This window comes from Helicoverpa zea, chromosome 14 (assembly GCF_022581195.2).
Source record: "Helicoverpa zea isolate HzStark_Cry1AcR chromosome 14, ilHelZeax1.1, whole genome shotgun sequence".
NCBI classification, from domain to species: domain Eukaryota; kingdom Metazoa; phylum Arthropoda; class Insecta; order Lepidoptera; family Noctuidae; genus Helicoverpa; species Helicoverpa zea.
Window position 1 is genome coordinate 1,619,868 of NC_061465.1, and position 23,083 is coordinate 1,642,950.

Here is a 23,083-nt window from a genome sequence, read left to right on the forward strand (position 1 = left end):
TAGGTTTACTTTACACTATACAAGCTACTTTAAAATAAATTTTCACTTACCAATCCTACTTATATTATAAATGTGAAAGTTTGTGAGAATGTATGGATGTATGTTTATTATTCAATCACGCAAAAACGGCTGGACCGATTTCATTGAAATTTGGTATGTAAATAGGTGATACCCTGGATTAACACATAGGCTACTTTTTATTAGGGTTCCGTAGCCAAAATGGCAAAAACGGAACCCTTATAGTTTCGTCATGTCCGTCTGTCCGTCTGTCCGTCTGTCCGTCTGTCACAGCCGATTTACTCGGAAACTATAAGTACTACAGTGATGAAATTTGATGGGAATATGTGTTGTATGAACCGCTACAAAAATATGACACTAAATAGTAAAAAAAAGAATTGGGGGTGGGGCCCCCCATACATGTAACTGAGGGATGAAATTTTTTTTTTCGATGTACATACCCGTGTGGGGTATCAATGGAAAGGTCTTTTAAAATGATATAAAGTTTTCTAAAAAACATTTTTCTTAAAGTGAACGGTTTTTGAGATATCAGCTCTCAAAGTCGTAAAAAGTATGTCCCCCCCCCTCTATTTTTATAACTACGGGGTATAAAATTCTAAAAAAAATAGAGGTGATGCATGCTAATTAACTCTTTCAACGATTTTTGGTTTGATCAAAGTATCTCTTATAGTTTTTGAGATAGGTTGATTTAACTGTAATTTACGGAACCCTTCGTGCACGAGTCCGACTCGCACTTGGCCGGTTTTTTAACACACCACGCGGGCGAAGCCGCTGGCGGAAGCTAGTTTAATATAAAACCACCTCACTATCAAAAGTCACTGTACCCAAAAGACTAACTGCATTGCCACGCTACATAAAAAAAAAAAACATAATACGAATGCAATTTAATCAAGCATTCTCTTTTCTCTACAATTTTTATATCTTCACGGCAATCTGACATTCTGAGTACTGGCAGTATTGAAGCTTAGCACCCCTAGGGAACGAGCGAACGAAAGGAGCGAATTTAATCATGACGAGATTCTTTTGTTTTTATTTAGGCTCGTCATTTTAATAGTAACTGCCTCTTTGGTCTAGTCGTCGCTTAGCGCGACTACTGTGTATTTTATTTTATTCATCATGATACAATAAACAGTAGTGTACGTAATCTAAGGTCGCAATGTGGGTTTTAGAAAATTTCCTCAAAGTAGCCTGGAGTCTTAAAGTTGGTGATTGATACACCCGTGCGTCGGAGAGCACGTAAATGTCGGTCCTGATCTCTCTCCGGTCGTGTCGGATTGCCGTCCCATCGGGCTATGAGAGTGAAGGAATAGTGAGTGCACTTGTGTCTGCGCAAATCCTTGTGTACTATAATATGTCCTGCGGAGTTGGCTGATCGTCTTATATAAGAACAGTCGATTTGGCCGACAATCGGCCTGGATCAGATTATATATTTCAATAAAAAGCATTTTTATAGAATCAAAATCAATTATGTTAAAACTAAGGGCACTTGGTTATTTAAAGGTTTTTTTGCTATTTTTGTTTTGTGTGAATTTTTACGATCGTGGTCTTAAAGAAGTAATTGATTTGTCTGCAAAAGCACTTGTGGGGTTTTATTTGCTTTTTACGAGCAATATTCATGAGATTTGTTTTGTTTTTTACCCGATTGCAAAGAAGGTTTTAGGTTTTTGGTTTGTGAATAATAATAACTACTAAACCAAAAATCTTACATCAATTTTTTAACATACTCGTGCTGACCACTTGTCTTAAGAAAGTAATGGCCTTACTACAAAAACTTTAACAACTGTTTTACACTTGTCTAAAGAAAATGTGTCTCCAAAATGAACCTTATATCAACGTCATAATTTGACATTTTTTTAGACAAGTCTTAAACTGACGTTAAAAAGTTTTTGTGGTAAGATGGTCTGTGTCCTGTTTTAGTTCACAGATAATTTAGAATCTGAGAAATTCCATAGACTATTTTACCCGCCTGCAGAAATCGGTTATCGCACTTCGTGGATGAAAACCAAGGGGAACAGTTAGTCCGAAATTCATACACAAAATCACGGGTTGAAATAGATATAGCATACGCCTTCAAAGCAATAACCTCGAATGCAGTTATTATTGAAGTGGAATTTGAACAAGTTTATAGTCTGAAATCGACGTAAAACTGAAAAGTGTACCGAAAAGAATTTATGTCTTCATAAAACACGTGTTTTCCTGATTCAGATAGATGTTTCCGTGGCAATAAAAGTAAGAAATAAAACTCGGCTGCATTCAATCTGTTGGTATTTATGCATAACGTTTGCGGACTTATTTCGCTACAGTTGAAGTGCTCGCTCTTCCATGTTTTCTTCTTATATTCTACTTTAATTAACTGGCGCATATTTAAGCCTCGTTATTGGAAGATTAGCAAGGTTTAGTACTATTAGTCGAGGTAATTTTTATATTCTAGTGAATGAAATGGTCGGCACGAGCAATAACTGACATGTTAACAACTTTAGGATCCATTTTGCGGCAGTTAAAAGCCGATCTCAAATGACACATTAAAATATTCCATTTGCACAACATTAAAAGAAATATAAAACCTGAACAATATCCATTAAAACTATTAAACCCAGACCTGGGCCATCACCACAACATTGGAGTTAAAAGATACATAATTTGCTCGAACCGCATACACGACAGAAATTCTAGAGCCCAACAAATTAATATGTGCACGTAAAACTCGACATTAAAATTTAATGGTTTTAATGTGAACTTTTATATTTTCAACGCACTTGTGGTATGAAAGGCCGTGAAGCATGAAACTACTCCATTTGAGGGTTGCCTACCATTAAAATATTTAGCAACGGTATTTGGTTTAGAAATTGTGGGTGCTCTCTGAAGCCTGGATTGTTTTGTAGATGTCTCGGCGAAATGTGATTTTTGATGAAAAATATCTTCGTGGTTATTTTTCAAGAATAGCGTAGTTGAAGATAGTGAAGTTTTTTCTTTGGAACTGAACTTAAATAGAGGACTAGTATTTTAACCTTTACTACATTTTATTTCTTGAAGCTGTTGCTTTTTACTTTACATATTCTAAGCAGTGAAAAAAATTGCAAACCATTGCCACATACAAGACAAAGAGGATTAATTATTCAGTACGAAATAGGTATATCTAAGTGAAGTCTAAACTATAGCAAAAAACATATGATGAGGAGTATCTATCTACTAAATCACTACAGCTATTAGTTCCAAAAACTGTGAATATACAGGCAAAAAGAGTACCTATTTACGCAACGAATAAATAGCAAAAACAGTTCATTGCTCCACCTGTTCACGATTAAACTGGAAATGTTACTGTTTCCACCAAAAAATACGCTAATTATGTGCACTCGACTCAACGAGCGTATGCAGTATTTTTTTTTTTTAAACAAAAAAGCGTACTTTTTGTTACGTTAAAGCTGCTTGCTGAATTTGGGTTACCGTTTTGCATATGCGTTATTAAGAAGCCTTTATACGGAGAATTTTTGTCTTTAGAGATTTTTGGTCCGTTCTCGTTCCACTTACTTATTTTATGCGAGGTCCATTTTTAAATTAGTTTTTGAATTACCTTTGTGAGTTAAAGAAAACCTGATAGTGATGGGTACTTACTTTAAAGCATAGTATTATATAGTACTCTCAGATTCATGATTAGGGATTAAGTAGGTATATCTGTATTTATATTACAACAAAGAAAGGTTTGTATGTTTGTAGCTTTTGGATGGGATGGGTCGAGCAGGCAGATATTCACTCAAAAATGACTAAACCGATTCCAATTTGAAAGTGTTCTTCAGTTACTAGCAGAGGTTTTGAATTGCAAGTGAATATTGTTTAAGACCATTACGCTAGGCTGTGTAAGATGCATAATTTAGTTCTATAAAAAGCTTAACGAGAACTTGGTGATTAAATATCTATTTCGTTCGATTTAATCCTCTTAGCTTACAGATGAAAAATTTCGTGGATAAGTAACAGCCGCATTGCCTTAGGATATCGGACTGCTTGGGTTGAAAAGGTCATATAGTCAATCGTTCCACATATAGCACTGGTACTCAGCTGTATCTAGTAAGACTTATAGCCGACTCCAACAAAGGTATCAACTATAAGGATCGTCAAATATCAATCGGGATTCACAATTTTATACGCCTAACACAAAGATGGACACATATACACTAATCGATCGTGCCAAGTGTTGTCTAAACTTCTATCGATCAAACCATATAGCTTATACATAGCCACGAGCTCCTCTATCAACTACCGGATTAGCAACTACAGAATCTGTCAGTATCTTGATACAAAGGCTTTTCGAAGTTGCAACGTACGAACAAACTTCGTGTTGACATCGCCAGTAGTTCTGCTTACCCTGCAAAGCCTATAGTTTGAAACTCAAACTGAAACTCTGCAATTAAAACGTTCTTATCAAAACTTGTGTGTCCTATTTGTGCAATAAGGAAACTATTGATAGTGCTCATGATATTTTCTATTATATAACTAGCCGATCTGTCACGGTGCGGTGGTGGGAATTTCTGCCCGTACTGTGATAAAATATAGCCCATGTTACTTGGGAAGAGTGTAACATTCCAATAATGAAATAATTTTTCAAATCGGTTCAATAGTTTCAGAGCCTTTAGGGTACTAACAAAGAAATACAAACAGACAATTCCTCTTTATTATATTAGTATAGGAGATAACAAAATCCTTATTATTTATACGCTAAACTTATCCAAGCTGAACGTGCAATGAAAACGCGCCACGGTGAATGACAGAATTAGTATTTCATGTAGCTCAAAACCTAGCAATAGGTACTCCCATATCAAGCTGCTGACCACACGGAATTTCATATTTACTTTTATTAAAAATCTTGAATATCTTCTTGAAGAAAGAAAGACTTGATTCATTTTACAACGATGATGGTAACAGTAAAATATTCTTAAAGCTTGGGCACACGATGCGTTGCGGCGCCGACAAAGGACAAATAAACTGAACGAAGTAAAGCTTGCATTTTAAATAAGATGAGAAGCGAAACAATGTTTTCGCTGAAAATATTTTTTTTTAGTTTCACAAGCCACTAAATACAATGTGGGCTGTGTTTATTACAAAGTCCTGAGTCATCATTCTGATTCCATTTTTTTATTTGGTGGCGTTTTGTATTTTTTTTAGGACTGTCATCAAGTACACTATGATATAAACCATTGAAGCCATCACTATGATGAAGCCATTATTAAAAATTTTATACCTATACGATCGAATATTAATAAATTATAAGAAACCATTGACATACGAAATCCCATAACGTAAACGCACGCGAGCGGCGCGAGACTATTTGAAATGAGCGCACAATTTTGGATGTTGCCCTCATTTAGTGAGGACGTTTTTGAGACGTTGAATGTGCATCTTGTAGTTGTTGGTTTTAGTGTATCAATGTAAGAAACTAAATTATGAGCTTCTAAAACTTAAACCAAGCACAGCTATTTAAAGTTCATCTAAAAACCCAGTCTCATAAATATCCATAAGTTGATGATGTTATGAAAAATATTCTTTCATAAAAATCTTGCGTAAACGTAATAAAGTTTATTCCAATTTCTTTTTCATATTTACGATCATGATTAAATTCCGTTCTAGGAAAGTAAGAAGTTGTCATATCGCTCAAGTTTTATAAGTCAACAAAGTATAAAAAGTTCCTGCGGTACCCGGGGGATATGGAACCTCTTTTTCTAGTTAATTATGTAATGTGGGTAGTATTATTAGTTTTCCTTATGAAAATTGTTTTTTGTTTTATTAATCTGATAAAGAATGGAAGTTAAAGTTATTCTGATTTTATATGTTATGGTTCTCTGTATGGATGTTTGTATTGACACGTTTGATCAAGCCTTTTTGTGGTATTAAATTTTTTGGTCACATTTAATATTTTACGAAATAATAACATACTGCGCAAGGTCAAAAAGAAAGGATCACTGTAATTGCAGTCCGATTTTGTTGGCACGTATGTATCCATTTTTTTCCCGTGTATACCTACCCAATTTCTTTCACCTCTACAAAACGAAAAATGATCATTTCGCCTATGAATACCAAGAAACCTACTTCCTTAACACGATCCAATTTGAATCTAGATCTTCAATACCCGTATAGCTACCATTAGTTTTTATATCATCCTTATACTCGAAGGTATACTTGTTTCTTTACAATTCCGTATCAAATTGTTATTGTTCTGATACCAAGACATTACCATTTTCCCATTGTCCTTGTTACTCAGGTATGGAAGATCTATAAAGGAATTTGCATCTAAACCTCCAGATAATAAGGTCGATTTTCGATCATCAGCAATTGTATTAGGTGTTACAGTAGTCTAGTAGTGGAATAAAGAATATGTATTATGAAAATTGTTGAAATATCCGTCCCTGAATTTAGTGGAAAGATTTCTGGTTTTATTTTTAGTACTGATTCTATTATCCGACACGAACAGGCTTTTACTTCTTTTATTATTTTTACATAAAATGTATTTTGTTGATCCGCGAATGAATATTAAATTTTGTTAATTAAACAAGAATTTATGATCAGTTTTTAATGCCTCCGTTGGGAGTAAACTTCCGCGGTACGTGATTGGGACAACAGTGGTCGTTTGTCTTCCAAGTTTTAGCTTCAATATAATCTAGAAATTCATGCATAAGTAAACCGATCTTTATAATTATCACCTTCTCACTTAAAAAGTACCTGACCTTGTAACCGAGCCGCATAGTCGCACTATAAAGGCATGAGTTCTAAATAATAATATGTAAACAAAAATGACATTTAATTGTAAAAAAAAAACACAAAGAAATACATTTAAAAACTAAAAGAAAATCCAACCCACCCAGCTCCAATTATTGAAAGTAAAAAGCATCAGACGACGATGACAAAGAACGTTCACCTTAAAATAACCATTGGCTTTGCAAAATACCTGAGTACGCTGGGTGTACCGTGTCACAAAGGTGGGAATTTGTGGGTGAAAACGGGTGGAGAATTTAGCAGGTACGTGGCGATTACCTTGGTGAGGAGTATCCGAAATTCTAAGTGGTACTAAGCAAACTTATCTGGTAGAAGTGCACTAGAATTCCTGCTTTAGTGGGGCTATGTTTGTAATGTTAGCAATATGCTTGTTAGTTTATAGTGTGCTGTTGATGTGACTATGTAAATAGATAGGAACAGAGTAACGTGGTTTTTATTTCGGAATATATCATTATAATTATTTTGTAGAAAAGTGTCGTACGAAATACATAATGCGCCAATTTCAAATAGCTGAGAGGTCATAATAACAAAATTGAAAATTTTACATCAACCATAAAGGTCATAAACCCACGTAAAAGCTGACAAACAGCAAAAGAATTTCTCATAAAAAAATGAATATTTTCATTCAATGTTTCCCAACACTCCCCGGAAAATCGATGGCCATCGGAAAGTTTGTTCGCAATACAAGTTCTGGACCAATTTCTAGCTTCTAGACTTTTCTAATCAAAATTATTAGCACGTTTTTGGTTCAGTTTTGGGTCAAGTGTTGTTGAAGGTCGGCTTAGATTTTCTGGGCGCAGATTCAGCGAATTTAACGTAATATATTTTGGTACATATCAAATTCATTTGAAGTATGTTGAGAGGTTCAAAGCAGAGGATTATTTGATTAGTAGATACGGTACGGTGTCAAAGGAAGAGGTAATGCGACAGTAGCGATTATTAAGGAGTATCACTGTAAATTCTGTTAAAATGTTTATATATTTCTTATGGTAAAAAAATGATTGCTATTTTGTATAAAATTATATTTGTAAATAACATTGTTACATTTAGATGATGCAATATTCACAACGGCAAAATTGAAAATCAGTAAAACAGGACATATCAATTCCATATGACGTGTCATTTCATTACTAGAGACCAAAACGGACCCACTAGGTACATATAGATTTAAGAGCAGCATTTGACACGAGACAAATATTTGTATTCCATAACTCACCACTCTGTGACACAAAAATAAAGTATGGACACAGACAATAAATAAAGTATATGAATATTCACAATACATTTCCAAATATTCCACGTCGGCTTAAAATAGGCATCCTACGATACAAAATTGGTCTCCGTACATTTGAAAATACTAGTCTTTTTAAGCTGATTTTGATCTCAAATAAAATACTGACGTGAAACTCAGTGAAAATAGTTCTATTAGGCTTGAAAGTGACGTCTTTTTAATGGTGTCTTTAAATTCAATGCTGCGTAGAAAGAGATAGGCTAGAAGGGTCGTATTCTAAGCTTTAAAAGATACAATTGGTATAATCAAAATAAAAAAGACACAATAGAGAAGAAAAGGGTTCTTAACGTGCAGGTTTTACAATGGCATGCATCCATATAAAGTTACGAGATTATTTCAAAATGATCTACACACATTTTTATCCTAATTTGAAAATCAAGTTTGTTCTAAGAAATATCATTCAGCTTCATAAAATAACTTTAGAAATATTTCCACGATACTAAAATTTACCACCACTAAAATTTTCCTTTCAAATCGTTGAAACTCAGTCCTCGGCTATGTAGCTCTGGCGTTCTATCAAATTTATTCCGTCTATTACAAGTGAGTCCGAGTTCCTTTTAGAAGTTTCTTTTTTATGTTATTTTTCGTCAACCTTATTCTTCTCGAATACAATGAGCTAATGTATAGTTTCACAAAGTTCTTGTCTATTTAGTACAGTATATTGAGAACAAGTTTGAGGGACTGACTTTTTCTTCGAATTGTTTGCTTTGTACAAAATGTGACCCAATTTTCTTTTGTTATTTAAAAGATACTTACGTCTCTCATCTTTATCTTCATGATTAATTTATAAGATGTCTATCCGATCGGATCAGCGTTTGAACTATATATTTCAAAGATCGCTCAGCTTTCGGTTCGCTTGAGAACATCTCGGTTATGGGTTCCGTTAAGATTCTAAAGACGCGTATAATCGTAATGGGATTGTGTCATTGTATGTATTTTACGTTTCTGTTATATTTTAGTTCCATTCATATACTGCCGTCGTTATTAAGAAAGGCACAACTAACATTTTACAAATGTTGAGAAAATCGAGTTTAAAATATTTTTTGAATTTTGTAAAAAAAAACACGTTTAAAATGTGTTTTTCGAAATTGTTAAAATGTAAAAAATTGTGTTTTTTTGGTATGTACACAACGATAGCAATATTATATTTTAATTTTAATGGATATATTTAATAATTAGCATAATTCTTTTTAACTTAACATAAAAAATAACAAGAAAGGAGCAATATTATGTTGAAAAGGCACATATAACCAAATATGCCTTTTCAATGTTAAATTTTTAGTAAAATTTACGATGAAAAGGCATATTTTGAAAAGTCGTGGTGGCCTAGTGGGCAAAGAACCAACCTCTCGAGTAAGAGGGCGCGGGTTCGATTCCAGGTCAGGCAAGTACCAATGCAACTTTTCTAAGTTTGCATGTACTTTCTAAGTATATCTTAGACACCAATGACTGTGTTTCGGATGGCACGTTAAACTGTAGGTCCCGGCTGTCATTGAACATCCTTGGCAGTCGTTAAGGGTAGTCAGAAGCCAGTAAGTCTGACACCAGTCTAACCAAAGGGTATCGGGTTGCCCGGGTAACTGGGTTGAGGAGGTCAGATAGGCAGTCGCTTCTTGTAAAGCACTGGTACTCAGCTGAATCTGGTTAGACTGGAAGCCAACCCCAACATAGTTTGGGAAAAAGGCTCGGAGGATGATGAAAAGGCATATTTTCTTAATTGTGTCTTTTCATTGTAATTTTTTAAAATGAATATATAGGTACAGAATATATTAGAATTAATTCATAACGCCGATGTGCCTTTTTTATATAACATTAACTGCCAGTTGTGACTTTTTTTTCTACATTAATTGCCAAAATGTTCGTTCCATTAAATATATCGATAGTAAAAAGGTAAAATAAAAGTCACATCATACAATATGCCTTTTTATTGTAATAAAACTTAAAAAGTGATGTAGTTGTGCCCTTTAAGCTTATGCTATCTCTGTTTATTTTGCAGCTAAAAATCCACAAAAAATCAGGCAGATAGGCCTTTTTTTTCCTGATTCCGAATATGTATATAACTCATTTTGACAAAAAATATTAGTTGTGCCCTTTTTCGGTAGCACGGCAGTATAGCTATAATATAGTCTAGTGTCATTTAACTGTCATCGTCCGTCCACGTTCTTGCACCTATATAAATCCTTAGTTAGGCCGCAATTAGAATACGCAGTAGCGATCTGGAATCCTTATTATGTGAAATATATCGAAGTTATTGAATTAATCCAACGTAAGTACCTTCGCGCTCTGCAATTTAGATGCTTTCGGAGAAAAAAAACATATCAATCGCTCCTAAAGGAATATGACCTGCTAACATTGCGGTCGAGACGCGTCCTCCTTGAGGCAATGACCTTATTTAGTGTATGCCGCAACAAGTTTGATTGTCCTGACCTGGTGGCTGGTTTGTGTTACCTGGTCCCTCGAACAGTTCACGGGCGGGAGACTCGCACAAGACGATTGTTTGCCACTGGCTTTTGCAAATCCAACGCTGGTGTGCGCTCGCCTTTATTTCGGTTAGTCGACACTTACAATTCGCGCTTTAGTACAATAGATATATTGTTCGTTAGCAGAAGTAAATTTAAAAATAGTGTAATTGAAATTCTTAAGGATCGGCAGTAGGCTCTATTAATAACTAAGATTTTCTTGATTTTCTTTATCGTAGTATATATGTAGACCTGCATACCTGTATTTGTAATCTTTCCTACCATTTGATAAAATATTGTTAATACCTTTTTTTTTTTATATACGCAAGTAATTTTTCTTAGCCCTGTTGCAGCTAACGTTTGCTTACAGTTTGTTTTTTTTTTTATTATGTAGTATAGTAATCTGTGGAAAATGTTGTGGGTAGTATATTTGTTAAGTTTAAAGTTAAGACTATTGTCTATCCTTAATGTACTACTGTTTGTTTTCCCAAATATAATAAATAAAAAAAAAAAAAAAAAAAAAATAAAAAAAAAACTGCGAAGTGCATAGCGCCTTGATAAAAAGTAGTCTTACCCAATAATTGGGTTGTCCAATTATGAAAGGACTTTTGAAACCGGATCATTATTTCTAAGATTAAATTGTTCAAACAAACAAAAAACATATTCAGATTTCATAAAACCAGTCAAGATTTATACTATATATTATTCGTCACATCATACCTTTACTTTCTTGAGAGAATAGTTTTTGAATTTACAAAAATATTGATACAGATTCTTCCAAAATTAATTTCTACGTTAAAATGAAATTGGAACAAGATCTCTATTACTAGAATAAATACACTCAAACATTTAAGTGGGAATGATATCTTGTGAAATAGGACGCAGGCTGAGTTTCATTCAGTCTGATAAACAATTAAAATCTAGGCTCTCTGATATCTCTTAGCTTAGTATAATTTAGAGGTCTATTTTAGAAGCTAGATGTCTTAACTGTGGAAAATAATATAACTAAATTACGACATATTTGTGTGTTTAAAATACAAAATCTGTATTATTTTTACCCGACTTCCCAAAATAGGGAAGCTTTATAATTCGTCATTGTGTCAACTCACGTAATAAAGTGAGACCTATTAAATGTTCATCTGTTTTTAAGTCTATTCCAAGTATGGTATCAGGATTCCATAACCATTAAAACGGCGGATAATTTTAATTGGTGTATGTACACATAATATAAATACGTAATAATATACTTATTGAGTTTTATAAATAACTAGCTGATCCCGCGAACTTCGTTATCGTTTAAACCTTCCCTGGCCCTCTAAAAACATTTTAAAACCAAAATGAGCCAAATCGGTTCAGCCATTCTCGAGTTTTAGTCAGACTAACGAACAACAATTCATTTTTATATATAAGATTGTGCCTTATCACTCGTATCATCCACAATTATTGTATAAGTTTTAATTAAACTTGAGAAATAATGTAGTTCTTTATCTTTGCAGGTATGTGTCCGGCCGAGATGTTTTAATTTACCAGCAGAAGTTTAGTCGTTTCAAGGTAACAAGCAAATTATGTTGTAAGCCAAGTTTATGTGCGTTTAGTCTGGTTGCGGCAACCAGATGTTTGAGATGTACATCTTCGTGAGTTGTGATGTACGTGTGGTATATGTATAGAACTGTAATTTAATTAAAATTTACAATGGATGTCCCATTGTGGGAAAAATAAATATTTTTGTCAATTTAGAAGGTCAATTTTGGATCTACTAAACCGAGTTATTTTTGACATATTTTTTTATATTAGGTATGAAAAATAGTTGTTTCGGGCATTATAAAAATATGTAATTGAGATGTTTTCAAAGAATTTACATTATCGGATAGAACAGAGTACTTGTATCTAGGAAAGAAGATCATCTAACTTATTACGTAACAACTATCCCTGTATCCATGTTGGATAGTCCGACGTTTTGCCGAGGTCCTTAATTCCGAGAATCGGAGAGACTTAAATAAATCCGTAGACATGACATTCCTTTGCGCAATTAGCTATGCCTCGTGAACAAATTGCTAGTGTTGAGAATATAGCAACAGTGATTGTATTTTGTCTAATCCTTGATGGTTCTACTTTTGATGTGAATTTTTTTTGGCACTGGCTTCTCTGAAAAAGGTTTTTTTTTAAGAACCAATAGAATTACTCCACTCAGGTGTACTAACACAGTTTATATAGGTATATTTCGTACACCTTTATTTTGGGATACTATTGAGTGGAAAAACCAAATTTTTGAATACTGAAAAATTTGTCAAAAATATTGTTGTAGGCGAAACCTCCAGTATGTCATTTAAACATAACGTGACATTATCCATGGTGAAATAATTACTGAAATCCACATAGAAAAGGAAGGCAAATAACTTTATTGTAATTTTAGGATTAATTAGATGAAATAAAGAAAGAAAAATATTTTAACTTAGTATATTTCGAAAATATTTAAGCAAGCAGTACCTAATCCTATCTCGAATACCTTAAAGACATATTGATCTACAAATCATATATTAGCACACAAAACCCTATATGCTACCTTGATATAGAACTGAATAAATGAAGGAAAAACTACACATTAATATATTCCATAAATAATAATGAATCCTTACTAATCTATATAGTGTTCCAACGTTCGATTACATTAATATTAAGCCTCGTAGTTATTATACGCAAGTCAGAATACATTAATTATTGTCTTACCTTGGTTCCTTGTTTGTTACATACAAATGTATGCTTTACGTGTATCGGTTAAGGTATATTACTGAACAACTGTAGCAATAGTTGCTCAAGGTCAAGCAATACTTGACGCGATTATTGTGGATGTGACCATCTCTTGTAAAGGTTAGAAAAAGAACTAAAAAACACGCCTTTAGCTAGCTCTAAAAATTACAAAATCTAAAACAGTCTATCCGCCATCTTGGGGAGGCCGCCATATTGGATTTGTAATGACGTTTCTTAACTAGTCATTTATTGTGATCAGAACTCAGAGCGTGTGCAAAATTTAATCCTAATCGAAGACCGGGAAGTGGGTCAAATTAAGATTCGAAGATTTGCTTACATACATAGTTACAAGTGAAGCTAATATAAAAGGATGTTAAAAAGGCTTTAAAAATGATTTCACAGAAGCTGTAGAAAGCCAAAATAAAACAATGTTGTCAGCAGCATTATCGACGTATCAAAAATAGGATGTTCCTGCCCAACATAGACTAACCCCGTTAATCTTCAAAAGTATTATATATTTTCTCTATTTTCTTCTATCCATGATTTTCCGATTGTTTTTACAAAACAAAAGTCTCAACATATTTTTTTCAAATCTTTAACTGAATCTGATATGGATATAGCTTTGATCGTTTCCAATCGAACCCGTTTCAAGGCAAGACAAAAACAAAAGAAATCCTACCCTTTCTCAAGTTGAATTACCAACCAATTCAATCCCTTCAAATAGGGTTTTCTAGTCTAAAAAATAAACCGTGCCTTAGGTAATTGTTCACCTGTGTCCTTTGGCAAGCACACTGTAAACTTTTAGTCGGCCGATAGTTTGTTTGGGCTCATAAATCAGTATGAAGATAAACGGTAGTACGCCGGTTTCAGCCAACTAAAAACTGTGATTGGAATTATGTTGCTGGGGAGTTTGTTGCGCCACTTCTTCTTCCCAGCAAAAACACATACGAAGTGGTGAAGTTGTGGCTGTCTTTTGTTTTTGACGTACGAAAAGTGCTGAGTCTACTATGAATCGATTAACGAGCTTATTACACTTGACTAAATTCAGTCGTCAAAATGATTCAGTCACTAAGTTCAGACAAATTTTATCGCATTTGGGAAGGTAGGTTTCATTAAATAATTTAGAGACCTAATTAGGCGACCGAATTTAGTTAGGTGTAATAAGCCCTTTATTTTTATCTCTACCTCTGAATCAAGATTTTCTTTTTTTTAAAATGGCATCCATATGGTCAACTGTCGGCCAACTATTTAGTCTATAGTCTGCGGGTCTTAAGCGATAGTTCTTCGATTTTGTTTGTACCAGAAACATTACGGAGACCCGACAAATTGAGTTATACGTAAATTAGATTCCCTGTGAGCCCCCTGAGTAATCCTTATAAAGCCATATTCTAGCGGACTATGAGTGGTATTCGGTTTGCAAATTTGTTGGTTCCGTGTACATGTAACTTTTCTTTTAGGATTAGTGAAGGCTTTATTAATTAGGGAATTTTCGAGTGTTTGTTTTTGTATTGATAAAACCGTGTGTTGAGTTACTAGAATTCAGTTTTGTTTTTTTTTTTTTACAAACGAACATGGAATGTTACTTATCAACGAATGTTTAAGTATCACTTTATTTACGATTAAAAACTATGAAAATTAGATCGATATTATCCGCTAAAGTTCTAAGAGATTCCTTAGAAAAAAATTAAAGTCGCTATAATCAGGTGATTAACTGCTGTAAAATACTACGAGCATTGTATTTATTTCACAAAATTAAAACCGATTATTGTTTCAAATATTAAACCAATTTTACTGAAATTCCAAATACACACGATAGTGTGGTTATGGTCAAATTCTATAACAATTTGTGATCATGACTGATAATGATAATGCGGTTTGTTATATGTTATATGAATACTGTAATTTAAATAATTACAGCATTAGTATATACGTTTTCACTACTACTATTAAAATTTCATTTACGTTTTTACAATCCGTACCCTTGAGTTTGTTTCGGCGTTTCTTCTCAGGGATCAGTCAGTTAGGAAATGCCGGCCTCAGCGTTCTTAAAATGACGTGTAAAAGTGATGTAATGTCCAACTTGCAAAATAAACGATTTCATTTCATTTCGTACTTAATACAGTATTGAAGCAAGATGTCGTGAATAGAAAAGTGTAGACAATTCTCATTATGTAATTAGCCTTTTCACAACTTGATGGACTTCGACTAAGAGTAATGATTATATTCGACTGACCCATACTGCTGTTACTTAGCCACGAGTTCCAATGCCACATAAACACCAATCCTGGAACACCCTCAGTGCCACAGGCAGACCAACAGCGGTCAAACTTACAACACCCCTCATTTTGAGTCAGTTAAAAATGTCTAAATTAAAACAAAATGTACTGTCACACGTTCACTTATTTCAACCTACACTTAAACGTAACAATACACGAAAGCAATTTGCGAATTTCAAGTCATGACGTTACAGTACACATAAATTTTGTTGTTCAGTCTAACAAAGCAATTCTGCGTTCTGACATTAATTTAAACGCATTCACAACCATTTTAGTGAGACCTCTCGAATTGAGCTTAGATATAATTAATGCTTTAAACTAACTGGCTGGGTAAACCGCTTTTACGGCTTGTTTGTTTGACTTATTTTCGAGGAAAGTGTTGATAGAATTAATATTGTTGAAAGGAATGAAGTATGTTTTGTCTGCGTAAAGAATGCGCCACGTTGAAGACAGTACGATACGTGATGAAACTATGCTGATGATGGTTAATTGATCGATTATTCACAAAGATATAAACGGGGGCATTAGAATTGACTTACATAAGTAAAAAATTGTTCTTAGCCATTCAGCTATCAGACCAGCCCGTCGGCATTACTCCTTGTACCCAGATAAATAGCCCTACTAGATAAATTTCTCATTATTTAACAGTGAATTCAAAAGGGTTCCGTTAAAACTCATCATAATCTTCATAATAGGACACAGAATGTACAAGAATAATCATCATCTGCCTAACCTTTTTTCAAGAATAAGTAATATAATATTCAATTGGAAAGCAATCCAAGTTACTGCTTTATACAAATTATGTAGGTTTATATGTCAGAATTCAAATAGTATCCAGCTATTGTATTTCTTCTCGAGTGTTAGCTGATAGCCATCTCAATGGAAGTATTTACATATTATCCATTCAGAAATGGATATGGATGGAATTTCTGTTTATTTTCTGCTATCTTATCAATAAAATCTGTCTGGCTGTTTCTTGTAATAGTAATAGCAAAAGTGCGTGGGGTACTTAAATAGGTTCTAAAAACGACTATGTCAATTAATCTCTTAATACAGGTTTATCCCATAACGAATATCAAGCCCTAGCAAGCTGTTTCCTAAAAATGCCATGTCTTTTCTCGCGTAAAAAAATAATTTGTTGTATAAAATCATATTGACTTATTTGTTTTTATATTAATCTTATTTCACTGCTTCAAGTTTTATGTAAACAACAACACAATTCATTCAAATACTAAAATCCTTATTTATTAACATTCACAACGCTAGCGTTAATTTCCAAATCACGGCTTATTTATTCAGAAACCCTTCTACCTAACGTTATTCGTACAAATGGATTCCCTTCCAAAATAAACATTCGCCAATTATCTTCGCAAACTAGACGTCAGTGTGACATTATTTTGACGTTTGAAATGGAAACTAAAATAATACGAAATCCTCGTTTTGAAACGTTAGCTAAATAAATAAGGACTCGGATTTAGAAATTTCTAGGACGATTCTCATTTGTGGAAGTACTCGTAAGATGTTTGTGGTTTCGGATTCTATATTTGAGATCAGTCTGAAATTGTCTCTGGATATTTTGAATTTGAAAGTTAATTCGTGTGGTTGGATGGATTTAGGATATTTAGATTTTTTAAACTATTTTTATATGCGTAGGTTTAAATGTAACATTAACAGCCAGTTTCTTCATCAAATAACCAATCCTAAATCCATCCAACCACACGAATTAACTTTCAAATTCAAAATATCCAGAGACAATTTCAGACTGATCTCAAATATAGAATCCGAAACCACAAACATCTTACGAGTACTTCCACAAATGAGAATCGTCCTAGAAATTTCTAAATCCGAGTCCTTATTTATTTAGCTAACGTTTCAAAACGAGGATTTCGAATTATTTTAGTTTCCTTTTCAAACGTCAAAATAATGTCACACTGACGTCTAGTTTGCGAAGATAATTGGCGAATGTTTATTTTGGAAGGGAATCCATATAATGAAGTCACATATAATGTATTTTCTTCTTCAAATACCTCTATAATGCCTAAAACCGTTTTATTTCATACTTTATGTTACTGACACCAATAGAATAGAACTAATTTATGAACTGTAGGTATCATAAACGACTTTGTAATTAAGTGACATTATCAAAGTCACCTCAAATTCAAATAAATCTACAGTAAAAATCCTTATTTTTAAATTCAAAAAGATAAAATAATATAAATCATACGGTAATCATCTCTAACACTAAATTCTCAGATAAACGAGACACTAAAACAATTAAACCTTAAAATAACTAGCTTAGAAACAAAATACAAAACTAGGTACTAAGTACCTACCTCTACCACAGTAAATATTTTTGGTGCTAGGCTCACTAGTAATTACCAACGACGTGAAAATAATTCGCGTTAGTGTCAAACGTTTTACGGTATGTGCTCTTTACAGCTGAATGGTAATCCGAGTTAGCTGTTATATCTATATCAGACAGAATTTCAAATTAGAAATTTTAGTGCTAGACTAAATGTTTTGGAATTTTACCTGGTGGATAACGTGGATATAATACAATTTGTCAGAGATTTTTGGAAATAAATAAAGCATGCATTAGCTATATACAAGACTAGGCTGATGATGTTGATGTTATCAGGCTGATGTATTCATCTTTCGTCTTTTCCCAACTATGGGGTCGGCTATCTTCTAGACAATTGTTAGCAGATTAAAAATATTTGCTTAGATTCAAATAATTTTTCGAGCAAGTTTATTTATTTTAAGGTTAATTTACGTCGTTTACCGTATATTCTGGTCTTGGATCTCATCCAGGACTATATTTCTCATCCCCACCTCCACGAACATTCAGTGTTGGTACTTAGCCGTTACAGACGACATTTATGGGGAGGGCAGCTGATACCTTGAGACTACGTTCTAGTAACCGACATTGTAAGATAATTCATGTCATAACTATACGAGGCTATTGTCTTGGAGAGTTGTGAGAAAACTGGGTGGTAGTATCTTGGTGTTTATCTTCTGATGTTTATGTAGGCAGTTCTAAAATCTTAGTGATGTTAGAAATGTGAAAGTTTTTGAGTTTAGTAGTACCTCAAAATGAGATAGGCTTCTTACGTACCTATAGACTTTTATCCGGCGGCAGTTTGAAGTACTCAGTTTTCCGGGATATGGATGAAAAGGTGGAAGGAAGATAGTTTTACAAGCGCGAAAACGAATTTGTTGGTCTTGCTATCGCAATAAAAAGATTGTTTCTTTTTGTTAGGTGTGACTCAGGACATAGTTATAGACTATTTTACGATACCAAGGCCTGCGGAAGAAATTTCCTCGATATGCCATTGTATTTAGATAATATCGCAAATCATCTTTGTTTCGTTAAAGCGTGTGTAGGAAAATAGATCTCAGTGGCGTGCACTTGGAGAGGCCTATGTCCAGCAGTGGACTGCGATAGGCTGATGATGATGATGATGATGATGTGTGTAGGACCATCTAAATCCGCAAACTATAAATTATTTGGCTTTGAAATGCCACTACATAGCGACACCATAACAATAGTGAATGTTTTCCTAAACAAGTGAACGAAATATAAAAGATGCAGGTTTGTTTTGAGTTAAAACGTAAAAACCAGTTTAACTTGATACATGACTGCATTCTAGCTACCAGCGCCATTTATTCTGAATTATATGTTTTTTAATGTACTGTAGGAAAAGCTTCCAATTCTGTTTCGTACCTATTTGTTAAAACTGGGATGAACGTTACAAAAATATATTTTTAGTGCAATCATTTTTTCATATCGATGCTAAAGTTGATCCCGAGTTAGTACCGTATCAATACCGATATTTGAAAACAGCAACAGAGCATCGAATTGTTTTTGAAACAAAACTGGACCAATTTGTTGTACAGTGAAAATTGGCCCTGAAAATATTTTATCCATGTAAAAGTTTAGCAGTATTATTTTATTACAATTCGTTAAACTCTTGTTTGCCAGTTGAAAAAACGGGTTGATAGTGCCCTTCATAATTAAGAAAACTTTAACGATGTTGGCAATGGTCTCGACAAAAAAGGATAAAAAGCCTATTTGAATTGGTCTATGCAAATTCTCTGGATGGAATTTACCTTCGTTTAAAACTAGCTTTTATTGTTCGATTTAAAACTCTATCTTGTGTAACATAAAGTTGATTTTAGAATGCAAAGTTGATGGCTTAGTAGTGTTTGCATAAATTGTGCGATTAGCGCTGTTGAGTAATAGTTATCCTGGTTAAGATGGGTGACAGTTTGCGTTGCAAAGTTATTCTAGTTTCAGTTCTTTGTATAGTTATGGTTAAAGTTTGCTTATTTTCAAACTGGTGGCAGAGTGGAAACTAGTTTGAAATTCATTTGTTTGTGCATTAAATAATAATGTAGCGCAACAAATATTAAATATGTATTATGTTTGCCTAAATTCTGTCAGCGTGTCGGTTTAACGGATAATTAGAAAGTTAATCACATATTAATCAAATTGAATTTCAATGTGATGATTTGGTAACAATATACCTCATGTAAAACATTATGTTCAACCTTTTTATCCTATTAATACCAATTTTATTAATAATACTCTGATATTTTCTTATTGTGAATTGCACCATTTAATTACCAACCAAACCATAACCAGCCATATACTTGGCCATTGGTCAAAATAAGCGATTTGACCAGTGAAAATGATTCCTATATCTTTACAGTTAAATAGTGCAACTCACCGTTGTTTAAATCTACGACTAAATGGATTCTCCCATATCCGATATTAAGCATGAATAAGGATTTTTAAATAAAACTACTTTTACGGATTTTATCGCGTTATATTAATATTATTTAATCCCGACGTTTCGGATCCTTTACAGCATCCATGGTGATAAAATCCGTAAAAGTAGTTTTATTTAAATGTCTAATATTCGCGTAAGTGTCAGAAATCAATATGAATAAGGATTACAATAATGTATAGGTACACGTATTCAGCAAGATTTCTCATAAAGCAACCCATATAGAGAATAGTCCCATATTGATCCATACTTCGAGTGATACTCAGTATAATTCTCTCAACATTTCTTGATCATCAAGTTATTCAAAATGAAACCTCAGTAAGGCTATTAGAAACGAGGAAGCGAATTATGAAAGGTACTTATAATTAAATTCTATCGGAACAATTATGTGAAATTGACATTAAAGCTGGAAACTGCTAAGAACTTTCTTAATTTTGCTGGATGAGCTTAATGATAAAGTTGAACAGATTAGTACGAACTTTGTATGTATGAGATTAGCTGCTTTCCTCGGATTTGCTTGCATTTCTGAACTAATTCAGACATCAACATGAATTATATTTCTCCATCTTGTATAATTTAACTGGCTGTTTCCTCCGGTTTTAATTACTTCTATTACCTTTTAGCTTTTATATCTATCAGAGATTATATTATCAGTTCTGACACTTGAAAGCGTCCTAAACAATGGGATTGAGTTATTACCAATCTAATTAATATTACTGGCTTCCATCAGCGAAGTCTAGAGAAGTGGCAACTAATTCGCGCCACCGGATAAAAAGTAGCTTAAGGTCCCTTTTTCGATCAATGGACCACCAAACATTCCAAGAATTTTGTTTTTTAAACTAACCCATGATTCCTAAGATTATATATTACTTCAAATTCAAACAAACAAATTTCACCTGTATAATATCAAGGCAAGGATTACAACTTCAAAATTATCCCTGTTTGTACTCAAGTACAGTAACGTGTCATATAGGCCAAGTAGAACGTTCAAACATTGCCCTTATTCTGAGATATGATAGAATATGATTGATTATGAAGCCCGTGAGTAATTGCTCCGCCTAATTAACTGTCTAGTCATTATTGTTGTAGAACATTTTTTTTTATCTAGAAAGAAAGAATAAAAAAAAATCATTAGGGCTTCGGAGAAATGTAGAAGTAGTAATATAATGTAATGCTATGAAGGATAAACGTATTTTTTTAGAACAAAATGAAAAACGAAGTAACTATTGTATGTCCTATTTAGTGGATTAGTTTTTTCTTCCCATACTTATTGAACTAACACTTTTTCGCATGTTTTTACTAAACTCTACAGATTTTAATTAGCAAAGAGATAATTCCACCACTTAAAACAAATTTCTGTTCAATTCTCAGCACTCTTAAAAATATACTGCACCTGCATCCTTCGAAATTCAGACGATATTCAAGCTTTATTTCCCCGATACCAAGCTATCAATCTCCGTTCCCATAAATCTGAAGAAGAAACCAAAGATTTTAAAAATTCACATCCAATATCCATCAAAGAACAGAAAAAAATCTATTGTGCCCGCAAGCAAAAACTCCGGAACCGGTTCACAGCGGTTGTATCTAGTAAATTCCGGATCATTCTAGAACTCTGGGCCATATTTTGTGCGCAGCGTGCCGACAACGCTTGGCAGCAGCGAAATTTAATTCCCAAGCTTCTTGCGCTAAGTTTAAAGCGTATGTAGCATTGTGCACGTAAGATGTGTGTTCTTATAAAAGTAGGTCATTTAGATTACAGGTTTCTTTCATACTGGAAGGGGCTACTCATTTTACCTGATATTTAAAAATATCACCAGTATTTTTAAATATCAAGATATTATATTAATGTAACCCGGTATTGGGTTGCCCGGGTAACTGGGTTGAGGAGGTCAGATAGGCAGTCGCTTCTTGTAAAGCACTGGTACTCAGCTGAATCCGGTTAGACTGGAAGCCGACCCCAACATAGTTGGGAAAAAGGAGGATGATGATGATATTAATGTAACTTAAACTAAACCTAAATACAATACTTCTACTAAGGGATGTTAAAAAATTGGTCCTCATCGCTGTCACCCGGTAGTGTAGCCAATACGCTGGCAGCATTGCCACGTTGAATGGCCATGCTTGATCGCTGGGCGAAACAAAAGCTAACCTTTGGCTTAATTGGCTATCTTTCACGAAAACTCAAACAGTGTTGTTGAAGTCTTAAAATAATATCGTTTGCACAAATCGATATTTCTAATTTCGGTGTTCTAGCTGAGGTCAGTATTTGACCTTGGGATTTGCCCGAACGATCAGCAGAATTAGCAACTGCCTTTATTTGTCTTTTGGCGCCGTTCCCGCGTTCACTTAGAATTAGCTCCGTGTAGATAACCTTCGATCTATTTCTGGTAAGCTAAGATATTCTGAGATTCAAATGTATAATTTTACTTTCCTAAAATGTACTAAGAAAACACTCAGGAACTCCAAATAACTTTTAAAAAGAAAATCCATTAATAAAGTCCAAGTATTTGCCTAACACCAACACAATTACCGGTAACTATGGAACATTCTAAGCCGAATTTTAAGGAGAGGAAAATGTATGGATCCCTTGAGAACTTAGTAAGGTCGCCTGAACTCTCCATAGACCCAAACACTGCAAGCCAAATAAACCAAGCCGGGATTATTTCAAGAATACTAAATTGTTTTTGAACTTCCAAGTTAATTAGGAGAAAAACGGTGGATGGAAGAAAATTTATGCTG

General features: G+C 33.8%; 1 protein-coding gene across 1 annotated transcript in view; it reads right to left on the reverse strand.

Moving 5' to 3' along the window:
* The window catches only part of LOC124636426 (galectin-7-like), a 138,810-nt gene extending 117,023 nt beyond the window's left edge, over window positions 1-21,787 (reverse strand). Inside the window, exon 1 of the mRNA XM_047172515.1 lies at window positions 21,738-21,787. Coding sequence (XP_047028471.1) covers window positions 21,738-21,743 — 6 coding nt within the window. The 5' untranslated portion in view covers window positions 21,744-21,787. The remainder of the gene's footprint in view (window positions 1-21,737) is intronic.
* Window positions 21,788-23,083: the final 1,296 nt, after the last annotated feature.